We start from the raw sequence: 24,033 nt of genomic DNA, 5'->3' as shown, positions 1-24,033 counted from the left end.
ATTTCCTCCCTCATCTCTGTCTACCGCCCAACCCCCGCTCTCCGCTCACTCAATGACCTAACACTTACATCCTCTATTATCAGAACCTCCCCCGCTCGTATACAAGACTTCTCCCGAGCTGCACCTCTTCTCTGGAATGCTCTACCCCGGACAATCAGATTAACTCCCAATTTCTACAGCTTCAAACACAAACTAAAGACGCATCTTATCAGACCGGCCGATCACAATGTCTAACGTAAACCCTTCCCCCTCCTCTGTCCCCGCCCCCACATTACCCCACATGATATGATGTCATCTCAGGATAACTTTATAGGTCCGAGCTCCATCCACATGTTACAGGACACGACTGGTGACGGCTCATAAAGTCTTCTGTTTGTGTAATGACAGTCACCTCTATTACAGAAGTGTCTGACCCCTGTATAAGCAATGCCGCCCCTGCTACCTCATAGATTGTAAGCTCTTGTGAGCAGGGCCCTCAGTCCCATTGTGTGAAATGACTTTCTTTGTAATGTATCTTTCTGTCTGTATTTGATTCCTACAAATTGAACAGCGCTGCAGAATATGTTGGCGCTATAGAAATAAAATGTATTATTATTATATTATTAATCTGTCCCTAGTGCTACGATGGCTGACTAGGCCCTGCCTGAGGGTGACGGTCAACTAAACCTGAGCTAAGCTCGGCCCCGACAACTACTGGCTCTCTAAACACAAAGACCTAAGAGAGCGATGGATGAGAGCGGAAAGAGGCGAGGGCCGGGGAAACTAGAGGCGGTCACCGCTAGCGAAAGGATAAGTGCAGCTGCAAACAGCAACAACCAGCATGGGACGTGCTGGAGAACTAACAGGCGCAGCACAACCATAAACACACAACAGGAACAGAGGAGAGGAAGAGTGGGGGACGGGGGCAAAACAAGCCAGAAACCCAAACCAGAAACTCACTAATACCAACAGTGACAGGCAGCCAGGAATACAGGGCAGGGGGTGAGGAGAGGGGCCAAGAATCCTAGCTGGTAACCACGAAAACCGGCGAGGATAACATGGAGGGTTTGGGGTCCAGGGGCAGGTGGGTTGGGGTGGATTTAGAAGCAGATTTAGTGACTGCGCTTGGATTGAGGCATTAGACAGCGCCCCCTAGTGGCTCCAGGCCAGGGAGACCTCCTCTAAGCGCCCCATTACTGCCCTTCACTACACACAGGCCCAGTTTGAGGCTTCCATGGAGATGGTACATGTCAGCGCCCCCACACCCCCGCTGGCAGTCTGACCCTGTGAGGCTTCACCTAGGAATACTGCGAGGGCGGCGCTGCCAGCTCTGTCTCTGGGGTGTCAGTTTGCACATGGCTCAACACTTGCATCATTCATGCTGAGTGCAGGGCGCTGATGTGTGCAGAGAGAGACGCCCAAAACACAGAGGTCACAAGACGTCATCTATCAAGTGACTGCTTGGTCGTACTCTCTACGGCTGCCATGACAAGTCCTCCCCAGCTTTCCCAGACTCCGGAAGAGCTAATTTGCTGGTGTGTGGGAAAGCTGGGTGACAACTTCTGTGAGGGCTGTAAAGTGGCAGGAAATGGTTAACTGTGAGCCCTGATTGGATGGTATTAATCGCTTATTCTCTGTGACACAGGTTCTGGGGGTGCAGGGGTTAATTAAAGGGGCATTCTGGTAGCTTCTGCCCGATTCACAGGATTCCCCCACTGATCATGACAATGAGGGGCCCTGTATGATTGGGGCCACAGGTTGTACGTACTGGGGTAGCGGCTGCCACCGGGCCTGGGACATTATTATAATAGACCGCTGACACGTCGCCATCACGGCCGGTATACGCTCCAGATGTCGCTCCTCACTATATAAGAGCCGCGTGTTATGTTTGTGCTCGCACTTACCTCCTGCGGTCGCCTACTACGTGGCCAAAACGCATTGAGGTGTTGCGGGATCTTGTGATTACCAGGGCTCTCTCGCTCGGCATGTTTGCTGTGTCCTCAGGGGCTGTCCCATCACCTCAGTTGTCATCTTCTTTCCCGCTGGTTCTAGAAGGATTTAATGTTACATCCATTACTGCTCCTATATACTCCACCTCCTGGTATATACTCCACCTCCTGGTATATACTCCACCTTATGGTATATACTTCACCTCCTGGTATATACTCCACCTCCTGGTATATACTCCACCTTATGGTATATACTCCACCTCCTGGTATATACTCCACCTCCAGGTATATACTCCACCTATTAGTATATACTCCACCTATTGGTATATACTCCACCTATTGGTATATACTCCACCTATTGGTATATACTCCACCTCCTGGTATATACTCCACCTATTAGTATATACTCCACCTATTGGTATATACTCCACCTCCTGGTATATACTCCACCTATTAGTATATACTCCACCTATTGGTATATACTCCACCTCCTGGTATATACTCCGAGACCTGGCACCACATGGGCACAAAGCCCAAGAAAAACTCTCTCCGCATCCAAAATGGCAATATCTGGCTCAACTACTTCAGAGGTCTCTACAAAAACATCCCAGAAGAAGAACTAACTCCAGAACAGCAACAGATAATCACCAAACTGAGGGACATAGAGAAAGTCATCAAAGACTTCCAGAACCCTCTGGACTCACCAATCACCATAAAAGATATACAGGAAAGAATTGTCCTGCTGAAAGGCAAAAAGGCCAGTGGCCCTGACGGCATCCTACCAGAGATGATCAAATACAGCCCTCCAGCAATACACGCGGCACTGGCAAAGCTATTCACCCTCGTGCTCAATGCTGGACACTCTCCCGAAGACTGGAACAAAGGCCTCATAACCCCCATCTACAAGAATGGGGACCAATATGACCCCAACAACTACAGAGGGATCTGCGTCAGCAGCACATAGCTGGGGAAACTGTTCAACAGCATCATCAATAACAGAATCCTCACCTTCCTCACACAACACGGGGTCCTCAGCAAGAGCCAAGCAGGGTTCATGCCAAACCACCGCACCACAGACCATATCTACACCCTGCACAGCCTCATCAAGACACACGTCCACAACACCAGAAGAGGCAAGATATTCGCCTGCTTCGTGGACTTTAAGAAGGCGTTTGATTCAGTATGGTACCCAGGCCTACTCCTAAAACTCCTAGAGAGCGGAATAGGAGGAAGAACGTACGACGTCATCAAGAGCTCCTACACCGGAAACCAGTGCAGTGTGAAGGTGAATGGGAAAAGGACCGCATACTTCCAACAGGCCCGAGGGGTCAGACAAGGCTGTAGCCTGAGCCCAACGCTCTTCAACATCTATATCAATGAACTGGCTACAGCCCTGGAGGCCTCACCAACCCCAGGCCTCACCCTGAACAATCGAGAGGTGAAGTTCCTGCTATACGCCGACGACCTCCTACTCCTGGCCCCCACCGAGAAAGACCTCCAAGAAAGCCTGTCAGTGCTGGAAAAATTCAGCACCACATGGGCCCTACCCATCAACCAGAAGAAGACCAAAATCATGGTATTCCAGAAGAAGGGCCACAATAAAGCCTCCACCACCTCACAATTCACACTGAACGGCTCCACACTGGAGAAAACCAACAGCTACACCGACCTGGGGCTGGAGCTCAGCCAATCAGGAAGCTTCAAAGCAGCAATAGAAACCCTGAAAGCAAAAGCCTGCAGAACCTTCTACGCCATCAGAAGACAACTGTACCACCTCAAACCACCGGTGAGGGTCTGGCTGAAGATATTTGACGCTGTCATCTCCCCGATCCTTCTCTATGGCAGTGAGGTTTGGGGCCCAGCCACCTACCCAGACCAGTCACAGTGGGATTCCAGCCCAACAGAGAACTTCCACCTGGAGTTCTGCAAATACCTGCTCCATGTCCATCGCAACACCACCAACATGGCCTGCAGGGCAGAGCTAGGCAGACTCCCCCTATGGCTCACCATACAGAAGAGGGCGCTAGCTTTCCAGGCACACATCCAGGGGAGCGACTCCTACCACCACCAAGCATGGCTAAGCCACCGGAGCAAACCAGACACTCAACAACCAAACAGCAGCCAACCACCAAACCAAAAACACCAACAGATGATAACCAAGGCCGAAATAAAGGCGACCACAGAGGCAAACAGAGAGCGGTACATTGAAGAATGGAGAAACGAAATAAATAACTCCAAGAAACTCACCAATGTGTACCAATCCCTACAAAGGGACTACACCATGGCCACCTACCTGGAGAGAATACGCCACCCCAAGCACAGACAGACCCTGAGCCGGTACAGACTGAGCGCCCACAACCTAGAGATAGAGACGGGGCGATACAGGCAGACGTACAAGCCACGGGAGAAGAGACTGTGCCAGCACTGTGACCAGGGGGCCCTAGAAGACCAGACCCACTTCCTGCTACACTGCACCAAATACTCAGCTGTGAGGGCCATCTACTACCAAAGACTCTCTGCCCACATCCCAGACTGGGAGAAGAGGAAACTCTACATCCTACTGGGAGAAGAAGAGGCCACTGTGGAGATCGCTGCCCAATACGTGTCCAGCTGCCACCAAACCAGAGGAAGATGAGACTCCATGGACTGTTATATTTATCCCAAAACACCCGCCCCCCCCCACCTCCCCATATAGCGGTCACCAACGAAGAGGAAGATGAGACTCCATGGACTGTTATATTTATCCCAATACACCCGCCCCACCCCCACCTCCCCATATAGCGGTCACCAACTAAGAGGAAGATGAGACTCCACGGACTGTTATATTTATCCCAATACACCCGCCCCACCCCCACCTCCACAGGTTGTTCATTACCAGCCTATTCATCTCCAGAGTGTAGTGGGCGTGCTCTGTGTAGGCGGGGCTGTGACTACCACTGACCTCTAGCACAGTGTAGTGGGCGGGCTCTGTGTAGGCGGGGCTGTGACTACCACTGACCTCTAGCACAGTGTAGTGGGCGGGCTCTGTGTAGGCGGGGCTGTGACTACCACTGACCTCTAGCACAGTGTAGTGGGCGGGCTCTGTGTAGGCGGGGCTGTGACTACCACTGACCTCTATCACACTGTACAGCCTGCGGCCACAGAACTTCAGGTATCAGCCATATTTCAGTCAGACTCGGGTCAGTCAGGCGTCTCACGCTCCACTTTTCCCGCCTTTCACTTCGGAGGTCACATGATCCGTTGACGTCATGAAGGCGGTCACATGACTCCGTGTGATAGGTACAGTCAGATCCGCGCTGGGCACAGGTGAGGTGAGCCGCCTCCTGCCCCGCTCCTCTCCGGTCTCTCCGCCGCCTCCTGCCCCGCTCCTCTCCGGTCTCTCCGCCGCCTCCTGCCCCGCTCCTCTCCGGTCTCTCCGCCGCCTCCTGCCCCACTCCTCTCCGCCGCCTCCTGCCCCGCTCCTCTCCGATCTCTCCGCCGCCTCCTGCACCGCTCCTCTCCGATCTCTCCGCCGCCTCCTGCCCCGCTCCTCTCCGATCTCTCCGCCGCCTCTTGCCCCGCTCCTCTCCGATCTCTCCGCCGCCTCCTGCCCCGCTCCTCTCCGATCTCTCCGCCGCCTCCTGCCCCGCTCCTCTCCGGTCTCTCCGCCGCCTCTTGCCCCGCTCCTCTCCGGTCTCTCCGCCGCCTCCTGCCCCGCTCCTCTCCGATCTCTCCGCCGCCTCCTGCCCCGCTCCTCTCCGATCTCTCCGCCGCCTCTTGCCCCGCTCCTCTCCGGTCTCTCCGCCGCCTCCTGCCCCGCTGTCTCCTCCGGTGTCTCCGCGATGGGCGCTGTACCGGAGTGGGTCCTGATCTCGCTGATCGCCGCGCTGGTCGCCCTCCTCCTCCTCACGCTCTTCGGGCTGGCCGTGTACTCGGGGCTGCTGACTGAGGTGGAGGTGAGGGCCGGGCCGCCCCCTATCCGCGGGGTGGTCGTAGCCTACAAGTTCCGTGTGGGGCCCTATGACGAGAGCGGGAACCTGTACACGGAGAGCGTCAGCCTGGCCCCGAAACTGGTGTCCATAGGAGTCTACTACGACAACCCCATGAAGGTGAGAGGAGTGAGCCTGGGGGGCATAGGGGGTGCCCATGGCGGGGTGGAGGGGGGCATGGAGGGTGCCCATGGCGGGGTAGAGGGGGGCATGGGGGGTGCCCATGGCGGGGTGGAGGGGGGCATGGAGGGTGCCCATGGCGGGGTAGAGGGGGGCATGGGGGGTGCCCATGGCGGGGTGGAGGGGGGCATGGGGGGTGCCTATGGCGGGGTGGAGGGGGGCATGGGGGGTGCCTATGGCGGGGTGGAGGGGGGCATGGAGGGTGCCCATGGTGGGTAGAGGGGGGCATGGAGGGTGCCCATGGTGGGTAGAGGGGGGCATGGGGGGTGCCCATGGTGGGGTGGAGGGGGGCCTACCATTACCATTAGGCTAACTAGACTTCAGCTTAGGGCCTCAAGATCAAGAGGGGCCTACATTCAAATTGTTAGCAAAATTAAAATTACACTATTCTAAAAACAGTGAACACTAAAACACAGCCGAAAATAAGGAGTGACCCCTGCACACAGTATTATCCCCCATAGTGACCCCTGCTCACAGTATTATCCCCCATAGTGGCCCCTGCTCACAGTATTATCCCCCATAGTGGCCCCTGCTCACAGTATTATCCCCCATAGTGGCCCCTGCACACAGTATTATGTCACATAGTGGCCCCTGCACACAGTATTATCCCCCATAGTGGCCCCTGCACACAGTATTATGTCCCATAGTGGCCCCTGCACACAGTATTATGTCCCATAGTGGCCCCTGCACACAGTATTATGTCCCATAGTGGCCCCTGCACACAGTATTATGTCCCATAGTGACCCCTGCACACAGTATTATACCCCATAGTGGCCCCTGCACACAGTATTATGTCCCATAGTGGCCCCTGCACACAGTATTATGTCCCATAGTGGCCCCTGCACACAGTATTATGTCCCATAGTGGCCCCTGCACACAGTATTATGTCCCATAGTGGCCCCTGCACACAGTATTATGTCCCATAGTGGCCCCTGCACACAGTATTAGGTCCCATAGTGGCCCCTGCACACAGTATTAGGTCCCATAGTGGCCCCTGCACACAGTATTAGGTCCCATAGTGGCCCCTGCACACAGTATTAGGTCCCATAGTGGCCCCTGCACACAGTATTAGGTCCCATAGTGGCCCCTGCACACAGTATTAGGTCCCATAGTGGCCCCTGCACACAGTATTAGGTCCCATAGTGGCCCCTGCACACAGTATTATACCCCATAGTGGCCCCTGCACACAGTATTATACCCCATAGTGGCCCCTGCACACAGTATTATGTCCCATAGTGGCCCCTGCGCACAGTATTATGTCCCATAGTGGCCCCTGCGCACAGTATTATGTCCCATAGTGGCCCCTGCGCACAGTATTATGTCCCATAGTGGCCCCTGCGCACAGTATTATGTCCCATAGTGGCACCTGCGCACAGTATTATGTCCCATAGTGGCACCTGCGCACAGTATTATGTCCCATAGTGGCCCCTGCACACAGTATTATGCCCCATAGTGGTCCCTGCACACAGTATTATGTCCCATAGTGGCCCCTGCGCACAGTATTATGTCCCATAGTGGCCCCTGCGCACAGTATTATGTCCCATAGTGGCCCCTGCACACAGTATTATGCTCCACTGTGGACACCCATAAACAATTATTATACTCTATATATCTTTTCAGACCCCAGAGTATAATAATCTGAGAACCGGGGGAATAAAAACATAAAAAACTGCTATTTTCCTGTCCCCCGGCCCCTATGCTGTTGGCTACAGATGAGCGAACACTGCTTGGATCAGCCGATCCGAACAGCACGCTCCCATAGAAATGAATGGAAGCACTTGGCACGTACACTTTGCTGGCGTCCGGCGTCACAGGTGCTTCCATTCATTTCTATGGGAGCGTGCTGTTCGGATCGGCTGATCCAAACAGTGTTCGCTCATCTCTACTGTTGGCCTTACATGTTACGTGTTATCACCCCCTTCCATGGCCTATGGCCTGCTGTTACTTGTTATCACCCCCCCCCATGGCTTGCCATTACACATTACCCCCTCCCTCGGTGGTTTCTGTCTTACGTGTGTAATTGAGCGTCATTAGCCGGTGGCTTTTTCTGGTGTAATAATTTACACTGGGTTGCACCCTGGACTGATAGGTACACAGCAGAAATACACATGAGCGGGCCCCGCGGGGCCTCAGCTTATTATAGCAGCAGGGCTCCCCCTGGATAGGTGTAGCAGGTCTCGGGGGGACGTCACGGTACAAGGTGGAGGGCCCAGGTGCAGCGCACGCTCTGCCAGATCCACAGCCCAATCTCATGCCAGGGAAGACGCCATGAAGGGATATTATCTGTGACTGTGCCGCGGTGCAAGATGATGGAGCGGCGGGCCACGGGCAGCGTCACAGTATATACCTGCTGTACTTCTTATCTGCTATTGCTCTTAAGTTACATCACATACTCTAGTCGCATCCAGAGCTGTCCCTGTACGGCTCCTCTTTAATTGTGTCTGTGCAGATCAGCTTCGCTGCGGTGCATTGTGGTACGTGTCGTGAAGTCTCTTAGGTCTTGCAGTGAAGCACAAAGTCATTAGAAAGTTGCAAAACTTTTTTTTACTCTACAACAGCTTTGGATGTGACTGGAGTATAGGTCACCATGCAGCTTGTGTGGTGATTACAACCCAGCATTGTGTGGAGGAGTTGGGGGTGTCATGGAGGTCGCCCCTGGCAGAGGACATCTACACCGCCCGCAGCCGGATCACCCTGAGGTGTCGCCCTGTGCTGCAGCCCTGGGTGTGTATACAGAGCAGTATTTATACATAAACATGGAGGTCGGGTGTGGTGGGGGATGGGCTGTCTCTCTTCCCCCCCCCCCCAGTTGTTCTTGCCTCGCTGGTTCTTGCAGCTGTAATGAATCTTTTGTTGTTGTTTGCAGGTCCCTGTGGAGTTTTGTCGGTACATCGTGGGCAGTATCCTCAGCGAGGGCGACGAGAAGCCGCTGCCTGATCACGTCCGAATATTCCGCAAACATGGCTTCAAGTTCTGCGTGTTGCCTGAAGTGAACCACGCGGTGATGGCCACCTTTCCTTACACCACCCCCTTCTCCATACAGCTGGCCACCACCAGGGTGCACCCCGCGCTGGAGAAATACGTCAAGGTAGGAGGGAAGATGGCGGCCGCTGCCTAGAGCCATGAGGCATCACATGAGCGGCGACTCTACATCTGTGCATGTTTAAGGGGGGGGGGGTCACACCTCCCGTTCACAGCTCAGTCCCATTCAAGTAATTGGGCTGAGCTGCAATGCCAGAAACAGCTATTTAATGTATGGTGCTGTGATCGGTAAGGCGTCCCCCCCCCCCCCCCCCCCCAGCACTGTGACCTCCTCTGCTGGGGGTCGCAAGAGTTTAACCCCTGCTAGGCCTCAATTGATGACCTAAAGATATTAATAATCCTGGAAAAGCCCTTTAAGGCTGCAGGCCTGGAGAAGAAGATGGATGCAGCTTACAATGACTCCCGTCATCTCTTCTCCTGCCTATGTGTGCTCAGTGGGCGCTACAAGAGGGCAGCACATTTAGTATCCCCAATAACACACCTACATATAATAATAAAAGGCAAAAAATGATTCTAACGACCCAAACCAGCCCTGGCCACGTGCGCAAAATCACTAAATAGTGGCGCTCTAGAGACTGAATCACTCTGAGGGTTAAAGGGGTTGTATGTGATCACTGGGGGTCAGTGGAACATGGGACTCCACAGTCCCCTTGTGAATGGGGCCCCAGTGCTGTGGGGCGGTGGGCACCTCCAGAGATTAAAGGCCCATAGAAGTGAGTAGAGCGTCGGACCCATGCTCACCTGTCCCCGTTCCAGGTAGTGACGTCCCATGTCCTGTCCTTAGGCTGCTGAGGCTGCAGTCACGTGCAGCAGGGACCTCTACTGGAGGCAAACATGGGAGCTGCAGGACCGGACCGCGCTGGGAGACACCGGAGCTGCAGGACCGGACCACGCTGGGAGACACCGGAGCTGCAGGACCGGGGACCGCGCTGGGAGACACTGGGGCTGCAGGACCGGACCGCGCTGGGAGACACCGGAGCTGCAGGACCGGACCACGCTGGGAGACACCGGAGCTGCAGGACCGGGGACCGCGCTGGGAGACACTGGGGCTGCAGGACCGGACCGCGCTGGGAGACACCGGAGCTGCAGGACCGGACCGCACTGGTAGACACCGAAGCTGCAGGACCGGACCGCGCTGGGAGACACCGGAGCTGCAGGACCGGACCACGCTGGGAGACACCGGAGCTGCAGGACCGGGGACCGCGCTGGGAGACACTGGGGCTGCAGGACCGGACCGCGCTGGGAGACACCGGAGCTGCAGGACCGGACCGCACTGGTAGACACCGAAGCTGGAGGACCGAACCGCGCTGGGAGACACAGGAGCTGCAGGACCGGACCGCGCTGGGAGACACGGGAGCTGCAGGACCGGACCGCGCTGGGAGACACGGGAGCTGCAGGACCGGACCGCGCTGGGAGACACCGAAGCTGCAGGACCGGACCGCGCTGGGAGACACCGGAACTGCAGGACCGGACCGCGCTGGTAGACACCGAAGCTGCAGGACCGGACCGCGCAGGGAGACACCGGAGCTGCAGGACCGGACCGCGCTGGGAGACACCAGAGCTGCAGGACCGGACCACGCTGGGAGACACCGGAGCTGCAGGACCGCGCTGGGAGACACCTCATATATAAATAAAGGGTTATTCCGGACAAACCCTTTACAGCACAATCTCTATAATACAGTCACATGGCACCGCCCTACGCCGCAGCAGTCCCCACTTTCCTACGCAGGTTTTTTGTCATGTTTTACTTGCATTGGGGCAGATTTCCTAATGCCGGGGCAGGTGCAGCAGGGACAGTCCCGGCTGCCTATAGACTTATTCCATATTTCCATTTTGGCAGTGACTTAGTGACCGTTCCTGCAGCGTTGGTTTAGCATTGTGCTGCCCATCACTACACTGATCCCTACATGTCAGGATTTACAGGCGGGGGCTCTGCGCTTATCAGTCATAGTCACATGTACATACATAGATGGGGGGTGACCAGCTCGCACCTCCTGTAGAAGCTGTTGCACTCTATGTGGAGTCTTACCGTGCAGTCGCCTGTAGGTGGCGTTACAGAGCAGCTTTTCTTCCTCGTGTTTCTGAGCTTCGCTGCTCGATGTCTGAAGGAGAATTGAGTATTGAAGAGCATAAGAATGTCCCAGAATCTCCTCACCGGCTCCAGGGTTACCAGCACCGACCGCTGAGACCTTGTAGAGTGAACCAAGGGGTCTGATAGTGATGGAGGATCCTCCTGTAATGCAGATTAGCAATGGTCATAACCGTCAGGCATCTGTCTGATGAAAACCTTTGGACCTGCCCTCTATGACCTGTCTGATGCCGCAAGTCTCGGGTAGAGGGGTCAGCAGCATTTGACGACTTCAAGGGCTTTTCCAGGACTTGCATATTAGTAATATGTTCTTTAGAAAAGATCATTACATGCCCCGGACCCGTCGGGTCAGAGACTGCAGCGCTTGGATGAGACGGGTGCCGGTGCTATGTCTCGGAAATATGGCTGACATGCATGTGAAGCTGACCTATGGGGGTTGTCCAGTTTAGAAAACCCATTTTTATATACCCTAAGGGGGAATTCTGTGATCATAGATGGTGGTCTTCTGTAAAGAGCATCTCGAGATGGGGGAGGAACAGAGTGACCAGCAGTAGGGGAGGGGGAGACTGTGTGACCAGCAGGGGGATGGGGACACTATGTGACTTGGAGGGGGATGAATGAGGGGGCACTGTGTGACCAGCAGGGGGATGGAGAGGGGACACTGTGTGACCAGCAGGGGGATGGGGAGAGGGCACTGTGTGACCAGCAGGGGGATGGGGAGAGGGTACTGTGTGACCAGCAGGGGGATGGAGAGGGGGCACTGTGTGACCAGCAGGGGGATGGAGAGGGGGCACTGTGTGACCAGCAGGGGGATGGAGAGGGGGCACTGTGTGACCAGCAGGGGGATGGAGAGGGGGCACTGTGTGACCAGCAGTAGGGGAGGGGGAGACTGTGTGACCAGCAGGGAGATGGGGACACTATGTGACTTGGAGGGGGATGAATGAGGAGGCACTGTGTGACCAGCAGGGGGATGGAGAGGGGGCACTGTGTGACCAGCAGGGGGATGGGGAGGGGGCACTGTGTGACCAGCAGGGGGATGGGGAGAGGGCACTGTGTGACCAGCAGGGGGATGGAGAAGGGGCACTGTGTGACCAGCAGGGGGATGGAGAGGGGGCACTGTGTGACCAGCAGGGGGATGGGGAGAGGGCACTGTGTGACCAGCAGGGGGATGGAGAGGGGGCACTATGTGACCAGCAGGGGGATGGGGAGAGGGCACTGTGTGACCAGCAGGGGGATGGGGAGAGGGTACTGTGTGACCAGCAGGGGGATGGAGAGGGGGCACTGTGTGACCAGCAGGGGGATGGAGAGGGGGCACTGTGTGACCAGCAGGGGGATGGAGAGGGGGCACTGTGTGACCAGCAGGGGGATGGAGAGGGGGCACTGTGTGACCAGCAGGGGGATGGAGAGGGGGCACTGTGTGACCAGCAGGGGGATGGAGAGGGGGCACTGTGTGACCAGCAGGGGGATGGAGAGGGGGCACTGTGTGACCAGCAGGGGGATGGAGAGGGGGCACTGTGTGACCAGCAGGGGGGGAGGGGGAGACTGTGTGACCAGCAGGGACACAGTCTGACGTTGTCAGAACTTCTCAATGACATAGGGCTGGGTATACCATAAGACATTTCTGCCCATTCACCCCATTATTATTATTTGGCCGCTCCTGCTGCAGCGCTGCTTAGATCAGTCTTATGTCAGTCCCTCCTATTCTATATCTACACACCAGCACCTCGCAGACACTGACTGCCCGGCCAGTGTGGGGCGCTCTTCCTGTGTATTTAGGTGTTGCTGGCTTTGGTTCCTATAGCGCGCGATCTCTATAAGGAGCGGGGTTAACCCTTCGCTGTGTCCGCCAGTATTTCGGGCTGAGGAGGGGCCTTCCTGGCTTGGCTAAGAGAAGTGTAAATTGCCACCTGCTGTTTGTTCTCAGGTGAAAATGAGATCTGAGACCAAGAGAAGCGGATGGAAAAAAGGAAAGATAAAGGCGGGAGGAGGGGAGAGCCGGGAGTGGGCGCTGCGGAGAGCCGTCGTCTTCTCTGCCCCCGTACTGCGCTGTCGTCTCGCCTGACGCTACTTCCCATTTCCCCGCGTCTTATTATTTCTTACTTGTCCCTCATCTTCTCCTCCATTTACTATTTACTGCCTGTCTGCCGGCATTACGTTCCGTCCATCACCGGCTCCTGCGCTGCTTTCTTATTGTTTCCATCTTGCTTTGTGTACGTCTCCTGCGGCTCCTGCGAGGAGGGGGGGGGGGGGGGGCTGAGGATGAAGTATTCCCTGGGGTAGAGGAAGGAGGAGGACGGTATTAGGCTGAATCCCTCTCTCTGCCTCAGGAAGGTGCCGGGGACAAGTTCTCTTAAGATCTTCTCATTGTGAGATCCAACAGAGCTTTCAAGACAAAGAGGATTCCCCTCTCCAGGAGACTCCGGCCTGCGCTCCTTCCTCGCCTCCTTGTTTTTTAGCCTGAGGATGAGTCTGAGCCCTGTCCGCACTCCTCGGCCTGTACCTGTTGCCTTCGCTCCCCCCACATTTTGCCGTCTCTCCTTCTCTCTTTCACCCCACCATCCTCTCCCGAGGCGTTCGCTGCCCTCCCCCAGGCGTCAGTGGTCGGGCTGTCCGCGCCGTTCCTCGGATTGTCAGGATGTAACTTGTATTTTAATGAGTCAGATCCAGCTGGGAATAAAATTTTAATGAGTTTGCAGTGAGTATTGGTGTCTGAGGCACCGAGGGGAGAACAGCTGCCGCCGGCCCCCCGCTCATATCTATACACTACTGCTTTAGACATGTCATACGTGTGTTTGCATCTATATATAGCCCCGATCTGATAATTGTCTGTGAATGACGGTGTAGATACGGCCAATATTGTTGTAAATTTAGAAGACGGGTGTCCCCTCTGCTTCAGGCAGGGACTGTCATGGGGGCCAGATGTGCCCCGAACACGTGTCATTGTACAAACACCGGATATCGGCTGTGTCTTCACAGAACAAGACGGCAACCAACAAGAGAAAACCGGCCCAAACGTAGTGCCTAGGTGCCACGAGTGCACGGCCATAGACGCAGATACACAGGCAGTATATGGCAATTGCTCGGTTCTTGCCCAGTTCTTGACACTCCAACCCCCAGCATGTAGCACTCCCTCCGCTTCCCACGTATCATTATTCCGTTTTGTAAGCCTCGATGTAGCCCCTGATGATGTGCCTGTAGTGCGGTGTGTATGGGTCTGTCATGGCTGTGTGTGTATTGTTAGGCTGCAGCCTCTATAATCCCCCCCCCCCCCCCTCCATAGATCGGAGTAGAAGGGGCTGCTAATGAGAGGACTGAGCCTCTGCTCTCCTGGGGAGCGCTCCAGCATCACCGCAGGGCTCAGCGGGGCTGCCGCCTCTAATTAGGCCATAAGGGGAACACACAGACATTGCGGAAGGAGGAGACCCCATGTACGGGGACACGCTGCGCTCCATGCATAGACCTCAGCAACCTCTTAAAGGGGTCAGCCCAATAGAAAGGGGTTTACGGGAATATTGATGAGCTGTCTTAGGGCTAGGTCATCGATATCTGATCAGTGATGGTCCAGGACCAAGTGGCCGTAGTGTTGTGGTCAGAGCTGCAGCTTCAGTACCAAGCACAGCGCCGTACATGGTATAGTGGCTGCTCTTGGTATTGCAGCTCAGCCCCATTCACTGGAATAAGACTGAGCTGCCAACAGGCTATGTAATGAATGAATGTGAAGTGAATGTGGAAATCATTCAAGCACTGCTGCCACTTCAAGTAATGGATCTGTGGGGTCCCGGGTGTCAGACCCCTTCCATAACATATTGATGACCTATCCTCTGTTTTCTTCCAGGAGCGGAAGCTTTGCGCCCACCCTTATGTGGAGATCTATAAAGGGGATAAAATCATCTTTATGTGCCCCCTGTCTCGGCAAGACGACTTCTACGTCCCAGAAATGAAAGAACTGCTGCGAAAGGAGAGAGGAGAGGCGCCCCTGCCGGAGTCTGAAGGTACGTGCCCAATAGCACTGGGAATCTGTGGCTGCACCTCCCATGGCATGCTGGGAAGTCACACTGGGAGAGGGGGGGGGGGGGGAGGCTGAGCCCCTGCGACTATAAACAGGTGATCGACTCTGACAAGGGCACAATTGTAATGCAACAGCTGGATCAGAGCGTCTCCAAAATACACGGCCTTGTGAGGAGTTCCCAGGATGCAATGGCTACTGCCGGCCAGAAGGAAGAACCGGTACACTGGCAACAAGGACGCGGGTGTCCAAAGGTCCTCCATGTATATAGGGAGTGAAGACCAAAATGTCCAGGCCTGCAAAAGAGCTGGAGAACAAACTGCCGAAAAGGTTCTTACTGACTGATAGAAAGTACACACAGGACATCACAGGTAGTCACTGACCAGTCACAGCGTCCATGCTGACCTGACTGTGATATAAGGGTCAGTATATACAGGACAGCGCAGCTTGTGTATATGGAGTAGTCACTGACCGGTCTCAGCGTCCATGCTGACCTGACTATGATATAAGGGTCAGTATATACAGGACATCACAGCTTGTGTATATGGAGTAGTCACTGACCGGTCACAGCGTCCATGCTGACCCCTGACTATGATATAAGGGTCAGTATATACAGGACAGCACAGCTTGTGTATATGGAGTAGTCACTGACCGGTCACAGCGTCCATGCTGACCCCTGACTATGATATAAGGGTCAGTATATACAGGACAGCACAGCTTGTGTATACGGGGTAGTCACTGACCGGTCACATCGCCCATGCTGACCCCTGACTATGATATAAGGGTCAGTATATACAGGACAGCACAGCTTGTGTATATGGGGTAGTCACTGACCGGTCACAGCGTCCATGCTGACCCCTGACTATGATATAAGGGTCAGTATATACAGGACAGCACAGCTTGTGTATATGGAGTAGTCACTGACCGGTCACAGCGTCCATGCTGACCCCTGACTATGATATAAGGGTCAGTATATACAGGACATCACAGCTTGTGTATACGGGGTAGTCACTGACTGGTCACAGCGCCCATGCTGACCCCTGACTATGATATAAGGGTCAGTACACACAGGACAGCACAGCTTGTGTATATGGGGTAGTCACTGACCGGTCACAGCGCCCATGCTGACCCCTGACTATGATATAAGGGTCAGTATATACAGGACATCACAGCTTGTGTATATGGGGTAGTCACTGACCGGTCACAGCGTCCATGCTGACCCCTGACTATGATATAAGGGTCAGTATATACAGGACAGCACAGCTTGTGTATATGGAGTAGTCACTGACCGGTCACGGCGTCCATGCTGACCCCTGACTATGATATAAGGGTCAGTATATACAGGACAGTACAGCTTGTGTATATGGATTAGTCACTGACCGGTCACAGCGCCCATGCTGACCCCTGACTATGATATAAGGGCCAGTATATACAGGACAGCACAGCTTGTGTATATGGATTAGTCACTGACCGGTCACAGCGCCCATGCTGACCCCTGACTATGATATAAGGGCCAGTATATACAGGACAGCACAGCTTGTGTATATGGGGTAGTCACTGACCGGTCACAGCGCCCATGCTGACCCCTGACTATGATATAAGGGTCAGTACATACAGGACAGCACAGCTTGTGTATACGGAGTAGTCACTGACCGGTCACAGCGTCCATGCTGACCACTGAGATGGAAGAGGCGTCTGCTCTGACAGCTCAGGTGTTACGTTATGTGGACGGCTTGGTGTGTGTTACTTACCTGGGGAAGACATGGTCCCGGGGGCGCTGGGTGAAGAAGGCGTCGGTGGAGCCATTGTGATGCTCTCGGTGACTTACAAGATGTGGAGAATCTGCAGCTCGTGTCCTGGCACCGGATCCCGCAGGACACCTTCATAGATCTTAAGTTCCTGCCTTAACAGGTCAGAGCTGTTATGATGGAGTATTACACAATACTAGGCAGTGGTTTTGATGCTGTGCCAGGGGATCAGGTGAGAAGGCTTTCCTCAGTACGGACAGGCTTTCCGAACTTTGTGACTTAAAAATTCTCACCTTAAATGTAGCTTTGGGTGCGGAGGTGAAGGTCTGGGCTCGCTCTGTACTCACAGGGGTCTCCTGTACATGTGTTGGCTCTTTGTATTTTCCTCCTTCTGCTTCCTAGGGTGGACATTACTTCTGTGTCGCTGCCTTCCTCTGTGTAACAGTAAAGAGGAGAACTCCAACCCCTGAAGCCGCTCTTATTGTATGTCCAGAACATACTGAAGCCTCAGACAGCAGCGACCCCGGCCATCATTATGGCTTATATATTCTACCCGTGTCTGGTCATTGCAGTCCGCTGAGCCCTGTAATTCATACCTATTACAGGTATCACCGCAGGGTGGAGGCAGCTCAATGTGCAACAATCCGAAAATATCTCTAGTGTGGAAATAACTGGAGAGACAACGTGCCCCGATACCCATCTGACCCGTGTGGTGACACAACTGCCCCCCGTACATCGCTCCATATTGTGCAGTGGAGTATTCAGGAGTGATGGCCGCCACAATAACTCCAAAGAACCAACACAACTCCACAAGTGTAGGGGTCTGTGGAGAACACGGACTGCACACGGATCCCATACCTGACGTGTACATGCACCCTCCTGTTATAGAGAAGCTACCGATTGGGTCTTTTACTCACATTTTATTGCGCTTTTTTTTTTTTTTTTTTTTTTTTTTTTTTTTTGTACTAAAGCCCAGGAGTAATTTCTAAAGAAATAGGAAGTCTAATGTCTGCTCTAATACTTCTTATACTTCTTTTATATTCCTCTTATACTTCTTATACTCTTCATCTGTCTTATACTCCTCTTATACTCCTCTTGTACTCTTCCCTTCTCTTGTACTCCTCTTACACTCCTCCTATACTCTTCCCGTACTCCTCTTGTACTCTTCCCCTCTCTTATACTCTTCCCTCCTCTTGTACTCCTCTTACACTCCCCTTATACTCCCCTTGTACTCTTCCCCCTCTCTTATACTCTTCCCTCCTCTTGTACTCCTCTTGCACTCCTCTTGTACTCTTTCCTTCTCTTATACTCCTCTTACACTCCTCTTGTACTCCTCTTATACTCCTCTTCTCTTCCTCTTCTCTTGTACTCCTTATACTCCTCTTATACTCCTCTCCTCTTGTACTCCTCTTGTACTCCTCTTGTACTCCTCTTGTACTCCTCTTGCACTCCTCTTGCACTCCTCTTGTACTTTTCCTCTCTTATACTCTTATACTCCTCTTACACTCCTCTTGTACTCCTCTTATACTCCTCTTCTCTTGTACTCCTCTTATACTCCTCTTATACTCCTCTCCTCTTGTACTCCTCTTGTACTCCTCTTGCACTGCTCTTGTACTTTTCCTCTCTCTTATACTCTTATACTCCTCTTACACTCCTCTTGTACTCCTCTTATACTCCTCTTCTCTTTTACTCCTCTTATACTCCTCTCCTCTTGCACTCCTCTTGCACTCCTCTTGTACTCTTCCCCTCTCTTATACTCTTATACTCCTCTTGTACTCCTCTTATACTCCTCTTCTCTTGTACTCCTCTTATAATCCTCTTATACTCCTCTCCTCTTGTACTCCTCTTGTACTCCTCTTGTACTCCTCTTGTACTCCTCTTGTACTCCTCTTGTACTCCTCTTGTACTCCTCTTGTACTCCTCTTGTACTCCTCTTGTACTCCTCTCTTGTACTCCTCTCTCGTACTCCTCTCTCGTACTCCTCTCTCGTACTCCTCTCTCGTACTCCTCTCTCGTACTCCTCTCTCGTACTCCTCTCTCGTACTCCTCTCTCGTACTCCTCTCTCGTACTCCTCTCTCGTACTCCTCTCTCGTACTCCTCTCTCGTACTCCTCTCTCGTACTCCTCTCTCGTACTCCTCTCTCGTACTCCTCTCTCGTACTCCTCTCTCGTACTCCTCTCTCGTACTCCTCTCTCGTACTCCTCTCTCGTACTCCTCTCTCGTACTCCTCTCTCGTACTCCTCTCTCGTACTCCTCTCTCGTACTCCTCTCTTGTACTCCTCTCTTGTACTCCTCTCTTGTACTCCTCTTTTCTTACACTCTTACACTCCTCTTATACTCCTCTTCTCTTGTACTCCTCTTATACTCCTCTTCTCTTGTACTCCTCTTGTACTCCTCTTCTCTTGTACTCCTCTTCTCTTGTACTCCTCTTCTCTTGTACTCCTCTTCTCTTGTACTCCTCTTCTCTTGTACTCCTCTTGTACTCTTCCCCTCTCTTATACTCTTCCTCTGTCTCCATGTCGGGGCTTCTGTTACTTTTTCACAAGTTTTACTGGAGGAAAACACTTCTTTTCTTGGCTTCCTCCTGTTCCCTAACATGAAGGCCTCTCCATAGGACACCCTGTAATCCTGGAGCTGTGAGGAGGGGGCAGATACTTCTCAGTGCACCCCTTCCCCCTTCAGTATAGAGTCTATAGATTGTTGTAAAGTTTAGCGCTGGTCGGCGACAGACCCCGGGCCGGGGAGCCGCTGTCTCTCCTAATTGCTTCCTGCTCCCTCTGCCGGACCTCCCAGGGTGCATTGTTTTGCTCCTTGCTGCCCTGGTTATGGGGGGTCTGGGACGTTGTAGAGTCAGGATCGCAGACCGAGTCCTCCAGCTGTGTCAGTCGCAATTAACATTATTTTGCACTTAATGACTCCCTAGAGCTCTGTCACCAGCCGTGGGCAGCACCAGCTGTCACTGTCACCTCCTCGTGTTACGTTGCCCTCTGTCCTGGCTCCCGGCACTCACTACCAGCCAAGGTCATTATTTGTCCTGGTAGTGAGGCGCAGATTTGGTTAATGTGCAGGCGGGGGGCAGGATGCAAAGCTGACACCCCTCACCGTCTCCCTCTATTATTATCTGCGGGTGTTATTAGGCAGCTGGAAGCTGACGCACCACATGGGCGTTGGGTACAATAAATGGCATGTTATAATCTGCCGGGTTGGGGGCCCACCTGGGAAGGAGATACAGGGTAGTCAGACTAAAATTAGGGATGTTATATCACAGAAGCGATGGTGAGATGGAGAGCGGCCATGATGGGGAAGAAAGTATTGGTATCAGAAGGAGGAAACTCTCCCCGTAGTGGTGTGATCAATGCAGTTTCCCAATCACAGATCTCATCACAAGTCCGCGTGAGCTTTATGTTCCCAAATTTGTCCAACGCTCCAGAATTCTGCAGTTTGTGAACTTGTCCTTAATTCTGACTATAGATGATCCACTGACCTGATGTCACCGCTCTACAGCATATCATGGTGGACAGCAAGGTGGAAATGGAGGCTGGAGTGGAGGTCTGTCCTCTATTTAGTGATGTGTCCTGGAATGGAGGTCTGTCCTCTATAGTGAGGGGTCCTGGAATGGAGGTCTATCCTCTATATAGTGATGTGTCCTGGAATGGAGGTCTATCCTCTATATAGTGATGTGTCCTGGAATGGAGGTTTATCCTCTATATAGTGAGGAGTCCTGGAATGGAGGTCTATCCTCTATAGTGAGGAGTCCTGGAATGGAGGTCTATCCTCTATATAGTGAGGAGACCTGGAATGGAGGTCTATCCTCTATAGTGAGGAGTCCTGGAATGGAGGTCTATCCTCTATAGTGAGGAGTCCTGGAATGGAGGTCTATCCTCTATAGTGAGGGGTCCTGGAATGGAGGTCTATCCTCTATATAGTGATGTGTCCTGGAATGGAGGTCTATCCTGTATATAGTGAGGAGTCCTGGAATGGAGGTCTATCCTCTATAGTGAGGAGTCCTGGAATGGAGGTCTGTCCTCTATAGTGAGGAGTCCTGGAATGGAGGTCTATCCTCTATAGTGAGGAGTCCTGGAATGGAGGTCTATCCTCTATATAGTGATGTGTCCTGGAATGGAGGTCTATCCTCTATATAGTGATGTGTCCTGGAATGGAGGTTTATCCTCTATATAGTGAGGAGTCCTGGAATGGAGGTCTATCCTTTATAGTGAGGAGTCCTGGAATGGAGGTCTATCCTCTATATAGTGATGTGTCCTGGAATGGAGGTCTATCCTGTATATAGTGAGGAGCCCTGGAATGGAGGTCTATCCTCTATAGTGAGGGGTCGCACTTTTGTCTCTGATACAGTTAGCCAGATGTTGATCAGGAGATGAGACACCTTGGAGTGGCCTTCACAAGGCGTCACCCCGGTCATACTCCCGTGGTAATGGTGTTGGGTGTGTCGAGTAGTCGGACCCCTCAGGTCTACATTTCAGGTGCACTCGCAGTTCGGCATTATTCTGCATCCAGTTGTTCTCACAGGACCCGTTTCAGGTCAGCGCGAGGCTGCATGTTACTTGTGCTGCTCTGAGCGGCCTGCGGGGCCTAATTGTGTTCCCATGAGCTGCAGCATCTCCGGACGTGTCAGCCATTGAGCACTTCTGGGAGGTTTGTGGTCGGCCATTGTAATGGGGGTGCTAGCAGACAAGAATAGTGCACTGGGGGTGACAGCCACTAATAGGGTGTGTAAGTGCAGGGATTCCTGCGGGGGGCGCTCATACTCCATACTGAAAATATCCAGGTGTTTCCATATTAATTATGTGCCTCTCATTTACACGTCTATCCATCCTGACCTTTGACTTCTTCCCCCCCAGGTGCCGAACTTGACCCCCTGCTGTTAGAGGACTCCCTAAGCCTGGAGCTGGTGTCAGAAAACCAGGAAGGGGCAGAGGCTTCTGAAGGTGCCCAACGAAAAGAGCAAACCGACAGCGAGAAGAGCCCCAGCGAATCGGGGGCCAGCGCATCGTCCTTCGAAGAACTGGACCTGGACGGAAACGCCGCGGCCGCGAAGGCTCAACAGGACGCAAAAACAGAATGGAGTAAGATGCCGGAGGGCTGGGACAAAGAGCGAGCGGAGGAATGACTGATCGACACTAAATGGATCCTTGTAGACGTCTCCAAGATTCTAGGCGTTAGTAAAGCCTTCACATAGCGACAGAGGCGCTCCGCCCACCCCTGCACAGCCGCTGCGGCACGTTGCGCTCATCCTCCAGCGGGGAGCTTTAGTTTACAGACAGTCGCTGAGTTTATTTGCAGAAAACCTAAGACTTTTTTTTTTTTTCATTTTAACTTTTTGTATTAAAGATCCAACTTTCCAGCTGCGAGATATTTCCGCTGATATTATGTGAGTGGAGAGCGAGGGCCGGGGGAGCGGAGCGTCACTTAAAGACGGCAGCGCTCCGCTTCACACATATTGATGAATACAGAAGAGACGTCCTCGGGGAGTCACGGGATTCAAGGTTGTAGAAAAATAAACTGCACAAGATGAAGACGCCGAATCCTGGATCTCCCCGCTGTGTCCTGCTAGAGCCGCGCCGAGGAAACCATAAGCATGGAGGTGTCTGAGCATTAGACTGTCCCTCTATGGACCTGGCCCTGGGGCGGCTCCTCCATGTCTGCTGCCCTGGCATTATTAAAGGGGCGGTGACGCAAACCTGCTTTATCCCATAGGATAGAGGATGAATTGGTGAGACCCCGACCCATCCTGAGAACAGGGCGCAGTTTAGCCCCACCTGTGAGAGTAGCTGTACTTTGGCCATCTCCACAGTGCACATTTTGGGTTTAACCCCTTTTTCTGTGGATGCCTTCACAGCAGGGACCCCCTGTTCTCAGAATTGGTGGGCGGTCAGACCCCCACTGATCAGCACGTGGTACCGCCATACAATTAATGGGATATTGGAGGAGGCGGCCGGATCAGATCCGTGCGGGGTCCACGAGTCAGACTCACCGATCAGATATCAGTACAAAGAACTTGTGGGGGCCGGAGGACTCCTTTATTGGGTTTACCAACTGATGGTACTGGGGCACTGAACCCTCAGAGGTCATGAAAATGGAGGTCCTCAAATGTCCCATGTGCCTGTGCCTGTGATGTGCATGCTCGGCCACCGCTATTCACCTCTGTAGAGCATGCACACCATCACTCCGCTCACATGGGGCTCTTAGGGGCCCTTTTTCTGCCCCCCCCCCCTCATTATGGCACCTTTTACCTACAGAGCTTGGACATGTCCTGGCGGAGGTGCTGTCTGCATTAAAGGGACGGCGCTGACATCAACAGTCTGCTCAGTCACTGACCACGAGGAGCGCACCTCACTGCTCACCTGTGTGACCGAGCCCTGACACCTCATACTGTGTGCCCCTAGGGGTTGTCAGCCATGATTGCTTGTCATTGTCTGGGTCCTCCTAGACCCCTCCAGTCGCTCCCCTGACCCTGGCTGAGGGTCTGATCGAGTCCTCGGACAATGTCTGTGCGTCTCCTCCATCCTCAGTGTCGCTGTTGATTTCAGCAGTTTATGGGGCCGTTTTTTTGTGAAGATTCCTGTCTGATATTTACTAGTTATTTATTGTTCTCACTATGGCGTCATATCTGTCATTGTAGCCCGGAGTAATAAACCCCTGCAATATTCTCCGTATCCTGTGTATAACACCGCGCCAAACATCACTGACTGCAAGAGGAGCCGTATACAGTCTATATATAATGAGCGCAGCTCTGGAGTATAATGCAGGATAAGTAATGTAATGTATGTACACAGCGACTGCACCGGCAGAATAGTGAGCGCAGCTCTGGAGAGTTTGGCTACTATAACACAGGCACATATTTCCTCCTTCTTCTTCTCTATATAATAGTAGTAATGTTTTGGGGTTTTCTGTTCTTCTTTCAGGCCATTACTTGTTGCGGTGAGTCTGCCATATATATGTAGGTTCCCCCTTTACCTTCTGTGTCAGATCTCCGGGTCACATCCTAGCGGGGTCTGTTACACTTTCTTACTGATGGGGGGATTTCCTCGGTATTAATGATCATCTTCACAG

At 53.2% G+C, this 24,033-nt stretch overlaps 1 protein-coding gene across 1 annotated transcript; it reads left to right on the top strand.

Moving 5' to 3' along the window:
• The first annotated feature begins 5,195 nt into the window (after positions 1-5,195).
• On the top strand, positions 5,196-23,603 carry TEX264 (testis expressed 264, ER-phagy receptor). The gene is made up of 4 exons (XM_075287844.1): positions 5,196-6,016; positions 8,943-9,164; positions 15,043-15,199; positions 21,822-23,603. The coding sequence occupies exons 1-4, from the start codon at positions 5,750-5,752 to the stop codon at positions 22,088-22,090; spliced, it is 915 nt and encodes a 304-aa protein (XP_075143945.1). The 5' UTR covers positions 5,196-5,749; the 3' UTR covers positions 22,091-23,603.
• The last annotated feature ends 430 nt before the right edge of the window (positions 23,604-24,033 follow it).

This window comes from Leptodactylus fuscus, chromosome 9 (genome assembly GCF_031893055.1).
Source record: "Leptodactylus fuscus isolate aLepFus1 chromosome 9, aLepFus1.hap2, whole genome shotgun sequence".
Classification (NCBI taxonomy): domain Eukaryota; kingdom Metazoa; phylum Chordata; class Amphibia; order Anura; family Leptodactylidae; genus Leptodactylus; species Leptodactylus fuscus.
This window is presented reverse-complemented; position numbering and strand designations above follow the sequence as displayed.